This window comes from Coregonus clupeaformis, chromosome 2 (assembly GCF_020615455.1).
Source record: "Coregonus clupeaformis isolate EN_2021a chromosome 2, ASM2061545v1, whole genome shotgun sequence".
Lineage (NCBI taxonomy): Eukaryota > Metazoa > Chordata > Actinopteri > Salmoniformes > Salmonidae > Coregonus > Coregonus clupeaformis.
In genome coordinates, this window is record NC_059193.1 from 24950052 (window position 1) to 24970774 (window position 20723).

At 47.0% G+C, this 20723-nt stretch overlaps 1 protein-coding gene across 2 annotated transcripts in view; it reads right to left on the reverse strand.

Moving 5' to 3' along the window:
• Positions 1-20723, reverse strand: part of LOC121532055 (disks large homolog 3) — a 156936-nt gene that overhangs the window by 126234 nt on the left and 9979 nt on the right. For both annotated transcript variants that reach the window (XM_045227074.1, XM_045227073.1), the window contains exon 3: positions 16256-16341. In XM_045227074.1, coding sequence (XP_045083009.1) covers positions 16256-16341 — 86 coding nt within the window. The remainder of the gene's footprint in view (positions 1-16255; positions 16342-20723) is intronic.

Below are 20723 nucleotides of genomic sequence, written 5' to 3' on the forward strand. Positions count from 1 at the left end.
TTAAATTGTTTAACTTGGATCAAACGTTTCGTAGCCTTCCACAAGCTTCCCACAATAAGTTGGGTGAATTTTGGCCCATTCCTCCTGACAGAGCTGGTGTAACTGAGTCAGGTTTGTAGGCCTCCTTGCTCGAACACGCTTTTTCAGTTCTGCCCACAAATCTTCTACAGGATTGATGTCAGGGCTATGTGATGGCCACTCCAATACCTTGACTTTGTTGTCCTTAAGCCATTTTGCCACAACTTTGGAAGTATGTTTGGGGTCATTGTCCATTTGGAAGACCCATTTGCGACCAAGCTTTAACTTCCTGACTGATGTCTTGAGATGTTGCTTCAATATATCCACATAATTTTCCTTCCTCATGATGCCATCTATTTTGTGAAGTGCACCAGTCCCTCCTGCAGCAAAGCACCCCCACAGCATGATGCTGCCACCCCCGTGCTTCACGGTTAGGATGGTGTTCTTCGGCTTGCAAGTCCCCCCGTTTTTCCTCCAAACATAACGATGGTCATTATGGCCAAACAGTTCTATTTTTGTTTCATCAGACCAGAGGACATTTCTCCAAAAAGTACGATCTTTGTCCCCATGTGCAATTGCAAACCGTAGTCTGGCTTTTTTATGGCGGTTTTGGAGCAGTGGCTTCTTCCTTGCTGAGCGGCCTTTCAGGTTATGTCGATATAGATACTTTTGTACCTGTTTCCTCCAGCATCTTTACAAGGTCCTTTGCTGTTGTTCTGGGATTGATTTGCACTTTTCGCACCAAAGTACGTTCATCTCTAGGAGACAGAACGCGTCTCCTTTCTGAGCGGTATGACGGCTGCGTGGTCCCATGGTGTTTATACTTGTGTACTATTGTTTGTACAGATGAACGTGGTACCTTCAGGCGTTTGGAAATTGCTCCCAAGGATGAACCAGACATAGATCCCCAGAGATTGGAAAGCTGCCGCGGTCATCTCCCTCTTCAAAGGGGGTGACACTGTTACAGACCTATATCCATCCTGCCCTGCCTTTCGAAAGTATTTGAAAGCCAAGTTAACAAACAGATCACCGACCATTTCGAATCCCACCGTACCTTCTCCGCTATGCAATACGGTTTCCGAGCTGGTCATGGGTGCACTTCAGCCACGCTCAAGGTCCTAAACGATATTATAACCGCGATCGATAATAGACAGTACTGTGCAGCCGTCTTCATTGACCTGGCCAAGGCTTTTGACTCTGTCAACCACCGCATTCTTATTGGCAGACTAAATAGCCTTGGTTTCTCAAATGACTGCCTCGCCTGGTTCACCAACTACTTCTCAGATAGAGTTCAATGTGTCAAATCGGAGGGCCTGTTGTCTGGACCTATGGCAGTCTCTATGGGGGTGCCACAGGGTTCAATTATTGGGCCGACTCTTTTCTCCGTGTATATCAATGATGTCGCTCTTGCTGCTGGTGACTCTCAGATCCACCTCTACGCAGACGACACCATTTTGTATACATCTGGCCCTTCATTGGACACTGTGTTAACAAACCTCCAAACGAGCTTCAATGCCATACAACACTCCTTCAGTAGCCTCCAACTGCTCTTAAACACTAGTAAAACTAAATGCATGCTCTTCAATCGAACGCTGCTGGCATCCGCCTGCCCGACTAGAATCACTACTCTCGACGGGTCTGACCTAGAGTATGTGGACAACTACAAATACCTAGGTGTCTGGTTAGACTGTAAACTCTCCTTCCAGACTCACATTAAGAATCTCCAATCCAAAGTTAAATCTAGAATCGGCTTCCTATTTCGCAACAAAGCCTCCTTCAATCATGCTGCCAAACATGCCCTCGTAAAACTGACTATCCTACCGATCCTTGACTTCGGCGATGTCATTTACAAAATAGCCTCCAACACTCTACTCAGCAAATTGGATATGTAGTCTATCACAGTGCCATCCGTTTAGTCTCCAAAGCCCCATACACTACCCACCACTGTGACCTGTACGCTCTTGTTGGCTGGTCCTCACTACATGTTCGTCATCAAACCCACTGGCTCCAGGCCATCTATAAATCACTGCTAGGCAAATCCCCGCCTTATCTTAGCTCATTGGTCACCATAGCAGCACCCACCCGTAGTCTGCGCTCCAGCAGGTATATCTCACTGGTCATCCCCAAAGCCAACACCTCCTTTGGCCGCCATTCCTTCCAGTTCTCTGCTGCCAATGACTGGAACAAATTGCAAAAATCTCTGAAGCTGGAGACTCTTATCTCCCTCACTAACTTTAAGCATCAGTTGTCAGAGCACCTTACCGATCACTGCACCTGTACACAGCACATCTGAAATTAGCCCACCCAACTACCTCATCCCTATATTGTTATTTATTTTGCTCTTTTTGCACCCCAGTATCTCTATTTGCACAAAATCTCTTGCACATCTAGCATTCCAGTGTTAATACTAATTGTAATTATTTTGCACTATAGCCTATTTATTGCCTTACCTCCATAACTTGCTACATTTGCACACACTGTATATATATTTTCTGTTGTATTTTTGACTTTATGTTTTTTTACCCCATATGTAACTCTGTGTTGTTGTTTGTTAACAATACATTTGTGGAGTGGTTGAAAAACGAGTTTTAATGACTCCAACCTAAGTGTATGTAAACTTCCGACTTCAACTGTATATATGAGTGCAATCAACAACAAAAAAAGGTGACTTTTGACAATAAATTGAATATCTGAATTCCCACTAAGATCCCTTAACTATTTGTCTGTGCCAGTAAAATGTTTTATGTGCTATAATTAAGTCAATATCTGATGGATTATAACAATTTAAAACGTTTGGAGTGTCTTCATCCATTGTCCAACTGTTGCATTTATTAGATTTGTTTTTAAAACCTTTGAACAATTTTGATGACCGTTGCTATATTCATATACACACAGTGTACACTGCCAGAGAAGAGTACCTACAATACAATAGAACCAGTAAAGAGTCAACGTTTATGTACATTTTTATTGACAACTTTTATGGGTAGCTATGAATTTAGCTACCCATCAAAGTTTTGGACTGTATCAACAGTATTGCATTTTTTTTATAAAGAGGCAAAGCTTCGCCTTGACCTGTAGTAAAATATATTTGTCTTCAGACCACAATGTTGTAAAAACATATAAAGACCATTAAGGAAACATTAATCTGTGAAGAAACATATTGAGTAATACAGCGGCTAGGCTTTCTTTCTGTCGGCTACTCTGCTAACGACCATTGACTGACTGATATTTGTTGTGCAAACAGTCACCGGTGACCCGCAGAACAAATGGAGGCAAGCCAGAATATAAACTGGACTGGACGGACCAGTCTGTCAAAGATCTGTTGAACATGACAAACATCAGGAGAATAGTGAAGAGAAATGAAATCTCAACCAATACATAGTGATGAGAGGAGGAGTAATTCCTACACACTAAAAACAAATGGTTCTATATTGGCATTTGTGACCAAGGTGATATAAAGAACCATGCTCATATGGTTCTAAATGGAACCTTTATGGTGCTATAAAAGAGCCCTTTCCTAAGGTTCTATAAATAACTATTAAAAAAGGTTCTATATAGCACAAAAAAGGGTTCCGCTATTGTTAAAACCCTTTTTGGTGCTGTATAAAACCCTTTTAATGGTTCTTTATATAACCTTAATGGAGAATGGCTCTATAAAGAACCTTTCTCAATCTCAAAGATTCTACAAAGAACATTTTGAAGAATGATACAGGGTTACCTTTCCTGGTTAGCCATATTATATTGTTCAAAATTACATAGGTTTTATTATTGTGTTAATTGACAAGTTCAATTATGTGTTCTAGCACTGGAAAAGCTTGGGGGCCCTGAGAAGAGAATTGAGAACCACTGATTTAGACAATAGTTCTCAATTGACGCAAGGCCATACATGAGTCTTCCACAAGACACTGTCACTGATCATAATCGTATTTAACATGTAATGAAGTAACACAACATATTAGATACATTGGAATGACATGCTCACTCACGGTTGCACAAAAAGAGCTATGCGCAAACCACACCCCATAATATTCTAATGAGCCGCTGCCCCTACATTTTAATTATCACTAAAGGAGGAAAGAACCCTTTTCTGAACTGCAAAGATCCATTGAAGGGCTCAAAGGTTTTTTTGGGTTAGTATGGTTCCACATAGAACCATCACCTCTCCCAGATAACCCCTGAGGAACCCTTATTTCTTAGTGTGTATGCTCCAGGTTAATACAGCACAGGCTGGTAGCCTAAAGACTTTTACTATATGAAACGATATGAGGATGTTGGCAGCTATTGATTCTTACACACGACATATGTATTATTCATAGTAAAATCTGACACAGAGACTTTGCCTTCCTGTGAGCTGCTGAGGCTATTGCCACAGCTTAACCCGCACAGACCCTTAACAGACAGCAGAGGGCAGCCTGTAGAATAGGCCATGGCTGCCTGCCTGACGCAAGGTCACAAAAGGCTCTGATAAAATTGAATTGATTACTATCCTGATGATCAAGGCTCCAGGGGGTTCTTTGTCCTCCCAGCAGAACTGAAAGCGTGTCCTGATCTTACCCTTAACAACAGGGTGGCGTGTGTAACATATATACTATACTAACGGAAGCATGCAGGCTACTTGGCCCCAACCACACCCCCTTCAGCAAGAGCTAGAGCTAAACATCCCTCATTCCGTAAAAAGCATGACATAGATACACTTGTATCATATTTCAAATGAATGCTTGTAGATTGTCATTGCGGTTCTGTACTTTAACCAAACATGTAGCTGTGTCTGAATATGTTATCGGTGATGATAAGTGGGTTTTGCTGTGACAGCTCTGTTCCCACATGGCGGTGCTGACAGGCAGGTCAACTGACACCAGCAGGGCCAAGGGTGCCCCCTGCCCTCTCAGCTGCCCCCTCAGTCTAATGGTGGCAGCTAGGAGGACAGCCTCAGCAGCACTGGCCGGTCACTTATCACACACACACACAAATGCAGGCACACACACACACAGACACATTCATGCAGTGTGCTCAGAGACAAGCACACATGAACACACGCACGGTCGAAAGTCAACAAACAGCATGCAGTATTCATTAGAAACATTCCTATGAACAGTCATGGTCAAAGAACAAGTAATGATAACTAAATAGACCAAATCACACAAGTATGACATTTCATACTCATTAGGAATCACATTTTAGATCCGAACTAGATTCAACTCTTTGTACTCTCTGTCACCTGGGGCTGCATGGCAAACGGCCCAGGAACACATAAGACACAAAGGACAATGATTTAAGGGCCAGTACGCACTTCCCCCCTCTGAGGGGCCAAAATGTATCGCTCTCTCTCTCCAACAGTAACCAGAGAATTTACTACAGAAATGTGTGTTAGAATAACACTGTTGCAGCCATGTCTGGTATCTATTTAAGACTTTTATGTCATAAAATAACTTTTAGGTCATCTATATGGATGTATGATCTATGTGGTTAATTGTAGTTGTTCAGAGTAAACTCTGATGACAATGTATGCAATTGTCCTCTCAGGAACGCTGTCTTCTCTCTATGGTAACCAGCCCACCCCGCCAGGTCATCACACATGGACGTGACCCCCTTCCTAGAGGACGTTGGCTGGTTCGATCTGATTGGATATCTTAGTTTTACTACTTTTGGTTTGGTCTGTGGATTGGTCACCAATTGATTTTGAATACAAACAAGTCAGATCTGGTAGAAATGGAATGAAGGTCTGTTGTTCTCCCTCTTATCCTGTATCCAGTCAATTAGAGAATGGTTGTATGATCTTTTTTCATTTCCTAGGCTTCTAGGCCTCTTTGTCCTCTAAGTTAACCTTAGGATCTATATGCCTAGAATTAAGCTTTGTTCTTGTCAGTATTGCCTTGTAACTTCAGCTTTATAACTTGTTTGTGAATCCATTCATTTTACAAAGTTATTAAATAATACTTGCGTTTTGCATTCGCTTCTCATGACCATGTATTGATCTTAGTCAGCTAAACGCATAATACTTTATTCCACTTGGTATTACTCTTCCATCAGGCCTCTTTCTCCTAAGTACCTGTCTCTCTTGAGCCAGCTTCCTTCATTCCATCTCTACAGAAGCTATTCTCCCCCTAACCTGCCTCACTGCACCAAATCAGTGAATTTGCAGACTCATTTAATGTCCCTCCATCCTCACTCAGCCTGGAATGCTGATGAGGGCCTCCTCACTGGCCCCCACTGCTAGGGCCTCCTCACTGCTAGGGCCTCCTCACTGCTAGGGCCTCCTCACTGGCCAGCCACTGAGCTGAGCTGTCCCATTCACTAGCCCCCACTGCTAGGGCCTCCTCACTGGCCGGCCACTGAGGTGAGCTGTCCCATTCACTGGCCCCCACTGCTAGGGCCTCCTCACTGCTAGGGCCTCCTCACTGCTAGGGCCTCCTCACTGGCCAGCCACTGAGCTGAGCTGTCCCATTCACTGGCCCCCACTGCTAGGGCCTCCTCACTGGCCAGCCACTGAGCTGAGCTGTCCCATTCACTGGCCCCCACTGCTAGGGCCTCCTCACTGGCCAGCCACTGAGCTGAGCTGTCCCATTCACTGGCCCCCACTGCTAGGGCCTCCTCACTGCAAGGGCCTCCTCACTGGCCAGCCACTGAGCTGAGCTGTCCCATTCACTGGCCCCCACTGCTAGGGCCTCCTCACTGCTAGGGCCTCCTCACTGGCCAGCCACTGAGGTGAGCTGTCCCATTCACTGGCCCCCACTGCTAGGGCCTCCTCACTGCTAGGGCCTCCTCACTGGCCAGCCACTGAGCTGAGCTGTCCCATTCACTGGCCCCCACTGCTAGGGCCTCCTCACTGCTAGGGCCTCCTCACTGGCCAGCCACTGAGGTGAGCTGTCCCATTCACTGGCCCCCACTGCTACTTCTACTGCTGCTGCCTCCCTATATAGCCCACACTGGCCAGGCCGGAGGCTATGGATGGGGCTGAGGGATAGGGCTGAGGCTAGGGCCTGAGGCTATGGATGGGGCTGAGGGATAGGGCTGAGGCTAGGGCCTGAGGCTATGGATGGGGCTGAGGGATAGGGCTGAGGCTAGGGCCTGAGGCTAGGGGTGAGGCTGGTGTTGAGTATGGGCTGGGGTTGGGCATGGTGACCAGCTGTAATGCAGGGAGGGAGGGCTGGGGCCTTTGTGTGGCTGATGTAGTTGTAAGCAGCACCAGGGTGTATCTGAGCAATGGTGGGTGGGGCACTAGGTCTTTGGTTAAAGCCTTTGACGTGTGACCACAGTGCGTGTTTAACATGGGCCAATGAGATGAGGGATTTGCAAAATGATATCTGTCATGTGAGCATTAAATCTGACTGTAATTCATTGAATGAATGAAAATCAGATTATGTCAGGGAAATGATTGGTTCACTACTAAGGTTGAATAGTTAAAGCTAGGAGGTACATATAGGAATACCTAGAGCCAACAAATACATTGAAGTACTGCAAATGGAATCTTTCTAGAAGCATTCACACATTCAACAAATGAATCAGATGATTCCTCTCTCCAGGCTTGGCTCCTAGTTATGTCATGTCACACACTAAGCTATGTGAACAAGTAGCAGCCATGAACTGCACAACACAATCTTCTGTGTTAACCCATCCATTCAATTCAATCTGGTAAGTGATTACTGACATGTTTATTGCACGTTCCCTATTTGACTGACCAAACGTAATGCTTATAATGCATGGATTTAAAAAACACATTGCCATTACTTGATTGTTTTGGGGGCTGGTTAAATCATGACGGGATATAAGACCCAGAAGAATGAACGTGTCAGGTAAACGAGATTTCTGTCTGATGTCCTGGATTGATTTATTATGGACTATCAATATTACATTAAAAACCACTTCACTTAAAGCAGCTGAAAAAGCGGTTGTAACAGAGGCACGAGCACTCGTGCACACACACACATTGTAGGTAGTAGTATTTTCTAATCCCAGTGCTAAAGCCAGGCCAAAAAGCGTTCCCTTAATGGGCCATAGAAATCAGCCAAGGATCGATTTCATTAACATTTAGGCTTAGCTGGAACAAAGTTATGAGGCAATATTAAATTATTCAGGTTATATGAAATCAGTCGTCACCTCCCATTCAGAGACCATTACACCATCAATCACAACACGGTACTACTTTAGACCAGATACATAGAACCCTGATTCACAGGCAGTTGACTAGAGTAAATGGCCTGTATTTACTATAGTGTACACCCAACTAGAGAACTAGTGTTTTATGCTCTCCTGCTTTGAATTTAATTACTTTCTACCAAACTTCTCAGTGTTTATTTATCCTGAGCTTGTCTATAAATAATACCGGCGGTGATCATGTGATGCAATTGCAAACACTTGCAATGAAAGGTCTGTGTGACATCATCATCATGTGACATCGTCATCTGCAGCCCACTGATATGCACATGGTGTTACCACTGCTGAACTGACTAATGTTGTGGTGTCTGTCTTCCTCTATCACTCCCAGACAACCACTACTTTCTCTCTCTCTCTCTCTCTCTCTCTCTCTCTCTCTCTCTCTCTCTGCATATCACTCAGTCTCTCTCTCTCTCTCTCTCTCTCTCTGCATATCACTCAGTCTCTCTCTCTCTCTCTCTCTGCATATCACCCAGTCTCTCTCTCTCTCTATCTCTCTCTCTGCATATCACTCAGTCTCTCTCTCTCTCTCTCTCTCTCTCTCTCTCTGCATATCACTCAGTCTCTCTCTCTCTCTCTCTCTGCATATCACTGTCTCTCTCTCTCTCTCTCTCTCTCTCTGCATATCACTCTCTCTCTCTGCATATCACTCAGTCTCTCTCTCTCTCTCTCTCTCTGCATATCACTGTCTCAATTCAATTTCAATTCAATTCAATGTAAAGGCTTTATTGGCATGGGAAACGTATGTTAACATTGCCAAAGCAAGTGAAGTAGATAATAAACAAAAGTGAAATAAACAATCAATATTAACAGTAAACATTACACTCAGAAGTTCCAAAATAATAAAGACATTTCAAATGTCATATTATGTATATATACAGTGTTGTAACAACGTGCAAATAGTTGGGAAAATAAATATGGGTTGTATTTACAATGGTGTTTGTTCTTCACTGGTTGCCCTTTTCTTGTGGCAACAGGTCACAAATATTGCTGCTGTGATGGCACACCGTGGTATTTCACCAAATAGATATGGGAGTTTATCAAAATTGGGTTTGTTTTCAAATTCTTTGTGGATCTGTGTAATCTGAGGGAAATATGTGTCTCTAATATGGTCATATATTTGGCAGGAGGTTAGGAAGTGCAGCTCAGTTTCCACCTCATTTTGTGGGCAGTGTGCACATAGCCTGTCTTCTCTTGAGAGCCAGGTCTTCCTACGGTGGCCTTTCTCAATAGCAAGGCTATGCTCACTTGTCACATTCGTTGATGAACGGGTCAGACCAAGGCGCAGCGTGATATGCATACATGTTTATTAGAACCTAATAAACAACGACAAAAACAACAAACTAACAACACATGAAGTCCAAGGTACACAAACAACATACCTAACACGGAACAAGATCCCACAACCCACTAGTGCCAATAGGCTGCTTAAGTATGATCCCCAATCAGAGACAACGAGCGACAGCTGCCTCTGATTGGGAACCCCACCGGCCAACATAGATCTAGACATACTAGATCTAAACATAGAAAATACAACATAGAACATCACAACAAGGAATATACACACCCTGACTCAACATATAAGCGTCCTCTGAGTCAGGGCGTGACAGTACCCCCCAAAGGTGCGGACTCCGACCGCACAACATACACATAACAGGGTAGGGCCCGGGTGGGCATTCCGCCTCGGAGGGCGTGACGACCTCTCACTCTTCGCCTCCCTGTTGCGCCCCTGGTCTGGTCTGGACCTCGGCGCATTGCTTCCCCTCTCCCACTATACTCCAAGCCCTGTCTGAACCCTGGTGTGGGAGACCCCGAACCTGGAGAGGGGCTGACGTCTGGGTCTGGACTGGAGCCGCTGACCGGAGCTGGACCGGGCACCGGTGGAGCGGACTACTCAGGCTCCGGACTGGAGCCGCTGACCAGAGCTGGACTAGGCACCGGTGGATTGGACTGCTCTGGCTCCGGAGTGGAGCCGCTGACCGGATCTGGACTGGACCCGGTGGAGCGGACTGCTCTGGCTCCGGAGTGGAGCCGCTGACCGGAGCTGGATCAGGCACCGGTGGAGCGGACTGCTCTGGCTCCGTGGTGGAGCCGCTGACCGGATCTGGACTAGACCCCAGTGGAGCGGACTGCTCTGGCTCCGGAGTGGAGCAGCTGACCGGAGCTGGATCAGGCACCGGTGGAGCGGACTGCTCTGGCTCCGGAGTGGAGCCGCTGACCGGAGCTGAACTGGGCACCGGTGGAGCGGACTGCTCTGGCTCCGGAGTAGAGCAGCTGACCGGTGCCGAACCGGGCACCGGTGGAACAGGCACGGGCCGTGCCGGACTGGACACACTCACCACTGGCTTGGTGCGAGGAGCAGGAACAGGCCGGACTGGGCTGGCGACGCGCACCATTGGCTTGGTGCGAGGAGCAGGAACAGGCCGGGCCGGGCTGGCGACGCTCACCACTGGCTTGGTGCGAGGGGCAGGAACAGGCCGGGCCGGGCTGGCGACGCGCACCACTAGCTTGGTGCGAGGGGCAGGAACAGGCCGGACCGGGCTGGCGACGCGCACCACTGGCTTGGTGCGAGGGGCAGGAACAGGCCGGACCGGGCTGGCGACGCGCACCACTGGCTTGGTGCGAGGGGCAGGAACAGGCCGGGCCGGGCTGGCTAAGCGCACCACTAGCTTGGTGCGAGGGGCAGGAACAGGCCGGACCGGGCTGGCGAAGCGCACCACTAGCTTGGTGCGAGGGGCAGGAACAGGCCGGACCGGGCTGGCGACGCGCACCACTGGCTTGGTGCGAGGGGCAGGAACAGGCCGGGCTGGCGACGCGCACCACTGGCTTGGTGCGAGGGACAGGAACAGGCCGGACCGGGCTGGCGACGCGCACCACTGGCTTAGTGCGGGGAGCAGGAACGGGCCGGATCGGACTGGCGACACGCACCACTTGCTTGGTGCGAGGAGCGGGACTGGGTTCCTTTATTAACACCCGTTCCTTCTGCTGCCTAACCAGCTCCTCTCGCCGTGCCTCTACACTTTCCTTCTCCCTTTTAGCCTCCTGTAGCCTCGTCATCCACCCCGTGTGCCCCCCCCCAAAATGTTCTTGGGGTTGCCTCTCGGGTCTCCGTCGTCGGCACGGTTGGCACCGTTTCACCTCTCCTGCCTGGGCATCTACCTTCGCCCATGGCCCTTTCCCCGCAAAATATCTCCTCCCATGACCACCATTTGCCCACCTGTGACATGGCTATTCGCTCTTCCTGGGCATGCTGCTTGGTCCTCGTTTGGTGGGATCTTCTGTCACGTTCGTTGATGAACGGGTCAGACCAAGGCGCAGCGTGATATGCATACATGTTTATTAGAACCGAATAAACAACGACAAAAACAACAAACTAACGACACGTGAAGTCCAAGGTACACAAACAACATACCTAACACGGAACAAGATCCCACAACCCACTAGTGCCAATAGGCTGCCTAAGTATGATCCCCAATCAGAGACAACGAGCGACAGCTGCCTCTGATTGGGAACCACACCGGCCAACATAGATCTAGACATACTAGATCTAAACATAGAAAATACAACATAGAACATCACAACAAGGAATATACACACCCTGACTCAACATATAAGCGTCCTCTGAGTCAGGGCGTGACATCACTGAGTCTGTACATAGTCAAAGCTTTCCTTAAGTTTGGGTCAGTCACAGTGGTCAGGTATTCTGCCACTGTGTCCTCTCTGTTTAGGGCCAAATAGCATTCTAGCTTGCTCAGTTCTTTTGTTGATTCTTTCCAATGTGTCAAGTAATTATATTTTTGTTTTCTCATGATTTGTTTGTGTTTGTGAACAGAGCCCCAGGACCAGCTTGCTTAGGGTGTGTGTGGATACTGGTTGGGTGAGGTTGTGTTTCTCTAGCGGGAGATGCGAACTGGCTGAATCGATTTAGTGGCTAGCTTTGCACTTAACTGGCTAACAGTAGCTACTACGGGACATGGGTGACTAGTTAACGTTAGCTTGGCTCTCTCTGTGTGTTTCGTGCCGTGGGTGGAGGGGTTGGTTCGTTGGCAGAGAGCAATGGCTAGCTAGTATGCTAACTATTCTAGCTAACTAACTGGCTGAATAAGATGACGTACTCACTCAAACTGTCAAAACTAACCCAAAACTTTAGACGTTAGACACGGACACGAATGATCTGTTTGGCGTGTTAACACACTGGTGGTTTGTTGTAACCGAGTATTGGTGCTAAACCGTGTTATTGGAGGCTGGCATGATAGTTGGCTATGGCCCTGGACGGTTTTCACGGAAGAATACTGTACCAAGTTAGCTAGCTGAATAAACTAAGTTAGAGTCTATTCCTAGAAAACATTGAACCGCTGTAGTTTACAACAATTATAATTTCTAAAGTGGAAGTTGGGAGAGTTATATTTGAGTGTTTCAGTGAAACGTAAGTGAGGGAGGCCCCGCTCTCTCGCTTTCCCAGATGTTAAGTTAATTTCATTCTGATCTCCTTTGCATTATTGTAGCCTTTTTCTGTAGCCTGTCAACTATGTGTCTGTCTATCCCTGTTCTCTCCTCTCTGCACAGGCCATACAAACGCTTCAAACCGCGTGGCTGCTGCCACTCTAATCTGGTGGTCCCTGCGCGCACGACCAACGTGAAGTTCCAGGTCTCCGACAGCCTCTGGAACTGCCGTTCTGCGGCCAACAACGCAGAGTTAATCTCAGCCTATGCTACCCTCCAGTCCCTCGACTTCTTGGTGCTGACGGAAACATGGATTACCACAGAAAACACTGCTACTCCTACTGCTCTTTCCTCGTCTGACAATGTGTTCTCGCATACCCCGAGAGCATCTGGTCAGCGCGGCGGTGGCACAGGAATCCTCATCTCTTCCAAGTGGACATTCTCTCTTTTTCCCCTGACCCATCTGTCTATCTCCTCATTTGAATTCCATGCTGTCACAGTCACTAGCCCATTCAAGCTTAACATCCTTGTCATTTATCGCCCTCCAGGTTCCCTTGGAGAGTTCTTCAATGAGCTTGACGCCTTGATAAGTTCCTTTCCTGAGGATGGCTCACCCCTCACAGTTCTGGGTGACTTTAACCTCCCTACGTCTGCCTTTGACTCATTTCTCTCTGCCTCCTTCTTTCCACTCTTTTCCTCTTTTGACCTCACCCTCTCACCGTCCCCCCCTACTCACAAGGCAGGCAATAGGCTTGACCTCATCTTTACTAGATGCTGTTCTTCTACTAATCTCACTGCAACTCCCCTCCAAGTCTCCGACCACTACTTTGTATCCTTTTCTCTCTCGCTCTCCTCCAACACTACTCACTCTGCCCCTACTCAGATGGTAATGTGCCGTCGCAACCTTTGCTCTCTCTCTCCCGCTACTCTCTCCTCTTCCATCCTATCATTTCTTCCCTCTGCTAAATCCTTCTCCGTCTGATCTCCTGATTCTGCCTCCTCAACCCTCCTCTCCTCCCTTTCTGCATCTCTTGACTCTCTATGTCCCCTATCCTCCCCTCCTGCTCCGTGGCTTGACGACTCATTGCGAGCTCACAGAAGAGGGCTAACTAGACTCCCTGCGGACCTGTCATCTTTTCACTCCCTCCTCTCTACATTCTCTTCCTCTGTTTCCGCTGCTAAAGCCACTTTCTACCACTCTACATTTCAAGCATCTGCCTCTAACCCTAGGAAGCTCTTTGCCACCTTCTCCTCCCTGCTGAATCCTCCTCCTCCTCCCCCTCCCTCCTCCCTCTCTGTGGATGACTTTGCAACCATTTTGAAAAGAAGGTTGACAACATCCGATCCTCATTTATTAAGTCAAATGACACCGCTGGTCCTGCTCACACTGCCCTACCCTATGCTTTGACTTCTTTCTCCCCTCTCTCTCCAGATGAAATCTTGCGACTTGTGACGGCCGGCCAGCCAACAGCCTGCCCGCTTGACCCTATCCCATCCTCTCTTCTCCAGACCATTTCCGGAGACCTTCTCCCTTACCTCACCCCGCTCATCAACTCATCCTTGACCGCTGGCTATGTCCCTTCCGTCTTCAAGAGAGCGAGAGTTGCACCCCTCCTCAAAAAACCTACACTCAATCCCTCCGATCTCAACAACTACAGACCAGTATCCCTTCTTTCTTTTCTCTCCAAAACTCTTGAGCGTGCCGTCTCTAGCCAACTCTCCTGCTATCTCTCTCAGAATGACCTTCTTGATCCAAACCAGTCAGGTTTCAAGACTGGTCATTCAACTGAGACTGCTCTTCTCTGTGTCACGGAGGCTCTCCGCACTGCTAAAGCTAACTCTCTCTCCTCTGCTCTTATCCTTCTAGACCTATCTGCTGCCATTGATACTGTGAACCATCAGATCCTCCTCTACACCCTCTCCGAGTTGGGCATCTCCGGCGCTGCTCACTCTTGGATTGCGTCCTACCTGACAGGTCGCTCCTACCAGGTGGCGTGGCGAGAATCTGTCTCCGCACCACGTGCTCTCACCACTGTTGTCCCCCAGGGCTCAGTTCTAGGCCCTCTCCTATTCTCTCTATACACCAAGTCACTTGGCTCTGTCATATCCTCACATGGTCTCTCCTATCATTGCTACGCAGACGACACACAATTAATTTTCTCCTTTCCCCCTTCTGATAACCAGGTGGCGAATCGCATCTCTGCATGTCTGGCAGACATATCAGTGTGGATGTCGGATCACCACCTCAAGCTGAACCTCGGCAAGACGGAGCTGCTCTTCCTCCCGGGGAAGGACTGCCCGCTCCATGATCTCGCCATCACGGTTGACAACTCCATTGTGTCTTCCTCCCAGAGTGCAAAGAAACTTGGCGTGACCCTGGACAACACCCTGTCGTTCTCCGCTAACATCAAAGCGGTGACCCGATCCTGCAGGTTCATCCTCTACAACATTAGCAGAGTACGACCCTACCTTACACAGAGAGCGGCACAGGTCCTAATCCACTTGTCATCTCCCGTCTGGATTACTGCAACTCGCTGTTGGCTGGGCTCCCTGCCTGCGCCATTAAACCCCTACAACTTATCCGAACGCTGCAGCCCGTCTGGTGTTCAACCTTCCCAAGTTCTCTCATGTCACCCCGCTCCTCCGCACACTCCACTGGCTTCCAGTTGAGGCTCGCATCTACTACAAGACCATGGTGCTTGCCTACGGAGCTGTGAGGGGAAGGGCATCTCCTTACCTTCAGGCTCTGATCAGACCCTACACCCAAACGAGGGCACTACGTTCATCCACCTCTGGCCTGCTAGCTCCCCTACCTCTACGGAAGCACAGTTCCCGCTCAGCCCAGTCAAAGCTATTCGCTGCTCTGGCACCCCAATGGTGGAACAAGCTCCCCCACGACGCCAGGACAGCGGAGTCACTGACCACCTTCCGGAGACACTTGAAACCCTACCTCTTTAAGAAATACCTGGAATAGTATAAAGTAATCCTTCTTCCACAACCCCCCATACAAATAAAAATAAAAGTTGGTTGTCCCAATGGCTATCCTAAGTTGAATGAACCAATTTGTAAGTCACTCTGGATAAGAGCGTCTGCTAAATGATGTAAATGTAAAATGTAAATGGGACTCGTCTCCAGGTTCATCGCTCTGTAGGTGATGGCTTTGTTATGGAAGGTTTGGGAAACGTTTCCTTTTAGGTGGTTGTAGAATTTAACGGCTCTTTTCTGGATTTTGATAATTAGCGGGTATCAGTATCTCTCTCTGTGTCTCTCTCTCTCTCTCTCTCTCTCTTTCTCTCTGCATATCACTCAGTCACTCTCTCTCTCGCTCTCTCTCTCTCTCTCTCGCACTTTCTCTCCCCACTTCTGACACCAATGTAGCAAATGGCGGGACAGGGGAGCGAATCCGGGTTGCTGGCGTGAAAGGTAAACACCCTACGCATCGCGCCAATAGAGTTAACCCACTTGGTAGTAATTGTAACATGGTTCATATTAGCAAGGATCGCTACAATATATTTTTTGTGCATTATGCAAGATGTGTAGAGCATTTGTAAAAGGATACAATTGTATCTGGTTTATTGATTTTTACAGTGTGTACAGTTTGACTGATAAAGTGAAGCAGGACTTTCTCTAAGTTTCTCACCTCCCCCGCATCCTCAGCACTGGCCTCCTTCACAGCGTTCTGGGTTGTGTTCAGTTGCAGGGTCACCTCGTAACATTCTTGGATATCTGCAGGGAATTGAATAAACACCAAGTTATAGAAAGCAAGGCCATTGTCCCCGCACAAAAATAAAAAATAAAAAATAAAAACTGATGTCCCCGCACAATTTTTTTTTTCTTGTTTCCTTCAGTGTGTTTCTCTGCATGGGTGGGACATCTGTTCACTATTACTCATTTATGTTTTTGTCTTAAACTTTTCTAAACGTTGTTGTATGACTCAGGTCCTGACTGGTCAATGTCCAAACTGCCCCAACAAGTCATGCTTTGTATACAGATCAGCACTCTGCCTCCTACGGAATTGAGTTTAGACTAAATTAGATGAGAGAAGTATAGCTTTCTCCACAAATACCCCATCTGCACCAATGGTATGGCATGAAGATGTTGGACTGTCTGTGATGTCCATAGACCCTCTGAGGTCATTGGTGCTTATACAGTGGGGGAAAAAAGTATTTAGTCAGCCACCAATTGTGCAAGTTCTCCCACTTAAAAAGATGAGAGAGGCCTGTAATTTTCATCATAGGTACACGTCAACTATGACAGACAAATTGAGGAAAAAAAATCCAGAAAATCACATTGTAGGATTTTTTATGAATTTATTTGCAAATTATGGTGGAAAATAAGTATTTGGTCAATAACAAAAGTTTCTCAATACTTTCTTATATACCCTTTGTTGGCAATGACACAGGTCAAACGTTTTCAGTAAGTCTTCACAAGGTTTTCACACACTGTTGCTGGTATTTTGGCCCATTCCTCCATGCAGATCTCCTCTAGAGCAGTGATGTTTTGGGGCTGTCGCTGGGCAACACGGACTTTCAACTCCCTCCAAAGATTTTCTATGGGGTTGAGATCTGGAGACTGGCTAGGCCACTCCAGGACCTTGAAATGCTTCTTACGAAGCCACTCCTTCGTTGCCCGGGCGGTGTGTTTGGGATCATTGTCATGCAGAAAGACCCAGCCACGTTTCATCTTCAATGCCCTTGCTGATGAAAGGAGGTTTTCACTCAAAATCTCACGATACATGGCCCCATTCATTCTTTCCTTTACACGGATCAGTCGTCCTGGTCCCTTTGCAGAAAAACACCCCCAAAGCATGATGTTTCCACCCCCATGCTTCACAGTAGGTATGGTGTTCTTTGGATGCAACTCAGCATTCTTTGTCCTCCAAACACGACGAGTTGAGTTTTTACCAAAAAGTTCTATTTTGGTTTCATCTGACCATATGACATTCTCCCAATCCTCTTCTGGATCATCCAAATGCACTCTAGCAAACTTCAGACGGGCCTGGACATGTACTGGCTTAAGCAGGGGGACACGTCTGGCACTGCAGGATTTGAGTCCCTGGCGGCGTAGTGTGTTACTGATGGTAGGCTTTGTTACTTTGGTCCCAGCTCTCTGCAGGTCATTCACTAGGTCCCCCCGTGTGGTTCTGGGATTTTTGCTCACCGTTCTTGTGATCATTTTGACCCCACGGGGTGAGATCTTGCGTGGAGCCCCAGATCGAGGGAGATTATCAGTGGTCTTGTATGTCTTCCATTTCCTAATAATTGCTCCCACAGTTGATTTCTTCAAACCAAGCTGCTTACCTATTGCAGATTCAGTCTTCCCAGCCTGGTGCAGGTCTACAATTTTGTTTCTGGTGTCCTTTGAAAGCTCTTTGGTCTTGGCCATAGTGGAGTTTGGAGTGTGACTGTTTGAGGTTGTGGACAGGTGTATTTTATACTGATAACAAGTTCAAACAGGTGCCATTAATACAGGTAACGAGTGGAGGACAGAGGAGCCTCTTAAAGAAGAAGTTACAGGTCTGTGAGAGCCAGAAATCTTGCTTGTTTGTAGGTGACCAAATACTTATTTTCCACCATAATTTGAAAATAAATTCATAAAAAATCCTACAATGTGATTTTCTGGATGTTTTTTTCTACATTTGTCTGTCATAGTTGACGTGTACCTATGATGAAAATTACAGGCCTCTCTCATCTTTTTAAGTGGGAGAACTTGCACAATTGGTGGCTGACTAAATACTTTTTTCCCCCACTGTAACTAGGTGTTAGTCAGATCAGGAAAAACTCCTGGCTTTGCCTCTAAAAGTGTTCTGTGTCACTCCCTCACCACTAGGCCATGCTGTGTTCCACCGTGGCCAGCTCTGTACCGCAGCCTCCCTCACTGCCAGCCCAAAACTTCTCACCCTCCCAAATTCTGCTTACTCTCCTACCATAAACTCATGCCTTCCCTTCCTCAACTCATCCTCCTTCTTTAATTTAGTTTCTTAAACACTCCTCCCTCTCCTTCCTTCCCTTCTCCCCTCCCTACATTTACATTATTTAGCAGACGCTCTTATCCAGAGCGACTTACAGGAGCAATTAGGGTTAAGTGCCTTGCTCAAGGGCACATCGACAGATTTTTCACCTAGTTGGCTCGGGGATTAGAACCAGCGACCGTTCGGTTACTGGCACAACGCTCTTAACCACTAAGCTACCTGCCACCTCCCTCTCCTCCCTTCCCCTCTCCTCCATCTCCTACCACCTCACTCTCCTCACTCCTCCCTCTGCTCTCCCTTCATCACCTCTCGGGTCATTAAGCTGCTGTGTCCTGTGGTCACCTATTGACTGGCAGCCACTTGATGAGAATGCAGGGCGACATTGTTGCTGATGTCACACACTGGCCCCCTTGCTGAACTGTCGACATAAAGAGGTCGCTGTTCTCATAAGAGCTCCTGCTACAATTTTCTTAGCTTCAATGTCAGGACACATTGACAGAAACAATGTGTAGAAAGAACATCAACAATAACTTGAAATGTATAAATATGTATTTCTGTATAAATATGTATTGCGTACAAATATGTATGTGATTTCTGTAAACTAGAGCTGAAGGAGTGAAGGAACTGTGTGTACCAGCATGTGCGTGTGCGTGTGCGTGTGCGTGTGCGTGTGTGTGTGTGTGTGTGTGTGTGTGTGCATGGGGTCGTTGTATCCCAACAGGGTGCAGTGGGAACAAAAGTGGAAGAAGGGGGTATGTGACTCATCACTGTGTAAGAGTGTCTGAGTGTGTAGGAGTAGAGGCAGAGATTTTTGCTGCCCAGCTGGTTAGAGAGGCGCGCACACACACACACACACACACACACACACACACACACACACACACACACACACACACACACACACACACACACACACACACAGTATTATATAGTCCTGTGATTTTACAATGTAGTATTTAGCTTTGTTGTAAGCATTGTACAAACAATGCAAACACATAACTTGAGATAAATATATTACTACATATCGCTTGTGTAAATTGTTCAATTTATGTGAAATTGCTTGGCATTAACCACCACTTATATGAAACCATTATCACACTGCAAACTTAGTTTACAGAGATGATTTCTTTAAAAAGGTTTATTATCAACTGAGAACAGTGTGTTCAGAGCTGTGAAGAGGTGCAATGTTTTGCACAAAAACCATAGTCAGATAAAACCTCAGAGACTGGAGCTTTCTCTTTCTCCAACTTTCCAAAAAATTTTCCAACCCTCAAAGACCACATAAATTCCTGGCCACGGAACAGAAAATAGAAAACCTGTTTTATCCCGGTTAGTAGACCGCCTCTTTCACAGGCCGTCTCTCACAGATCTCCTTTCAGCACTGTGATCCCGTTTTGGGATGTCCTGGTTAGAATGTGTGCCTCAGTCAGTGCAGAAATCTTCCAACTGTTACTTCTCTCTGTTCTACAAATGACACCATGGGCTTTGTATGTCTGTGTGTGTGTGTGTGTGTGTGTGTGTGTGTGTGTGTGTGTGTGTGTGTGTGTGTGTGTGTGTGTGTGTGTGTGTGCGCGTATACACCCATGTTAGACCCTCCTCTATTTGCGGTAGACCTATTCAAGTGTACTGGAGACATCTCTCCACTCATAGCCTGCTCTGGGTGAATCATCCCAAAAATAATGTGCCCCTGAGTGCTTTCCATGGGATGACAATGAGCGACAGACAGACAGACACTCTGCTCATTAGAATCTAACAAAATTGGGTCAGAAGTACAATTCCAACCCCCCCACCCCCACTCTCTTCCTGCATGTTTGCATGTTGGGGAACAAAGAGATGAGTCCGCAGTTAAGGCGACCTTTGTTCGTGATTGTGCAACCATGCAAAACATCCAATCAAGCGCTCAGTGCTCCAACTTCCCACAGTGCATCACAGGCAAGGGCACTCCCATTCATTCACACATCAAATACTAAAATACTGTACAATTCTGCCCACAACTGAACTGATGAACACTTTTTTACACCAGTCATGCCAGGTTTCATTCACTATCATCATACCTTGTTTGACATAGTGCCAATACTGTTAATTTACACATTTTCCCACTGTGGCAGAGCATACCGGTAGCAATACATTGGCAACA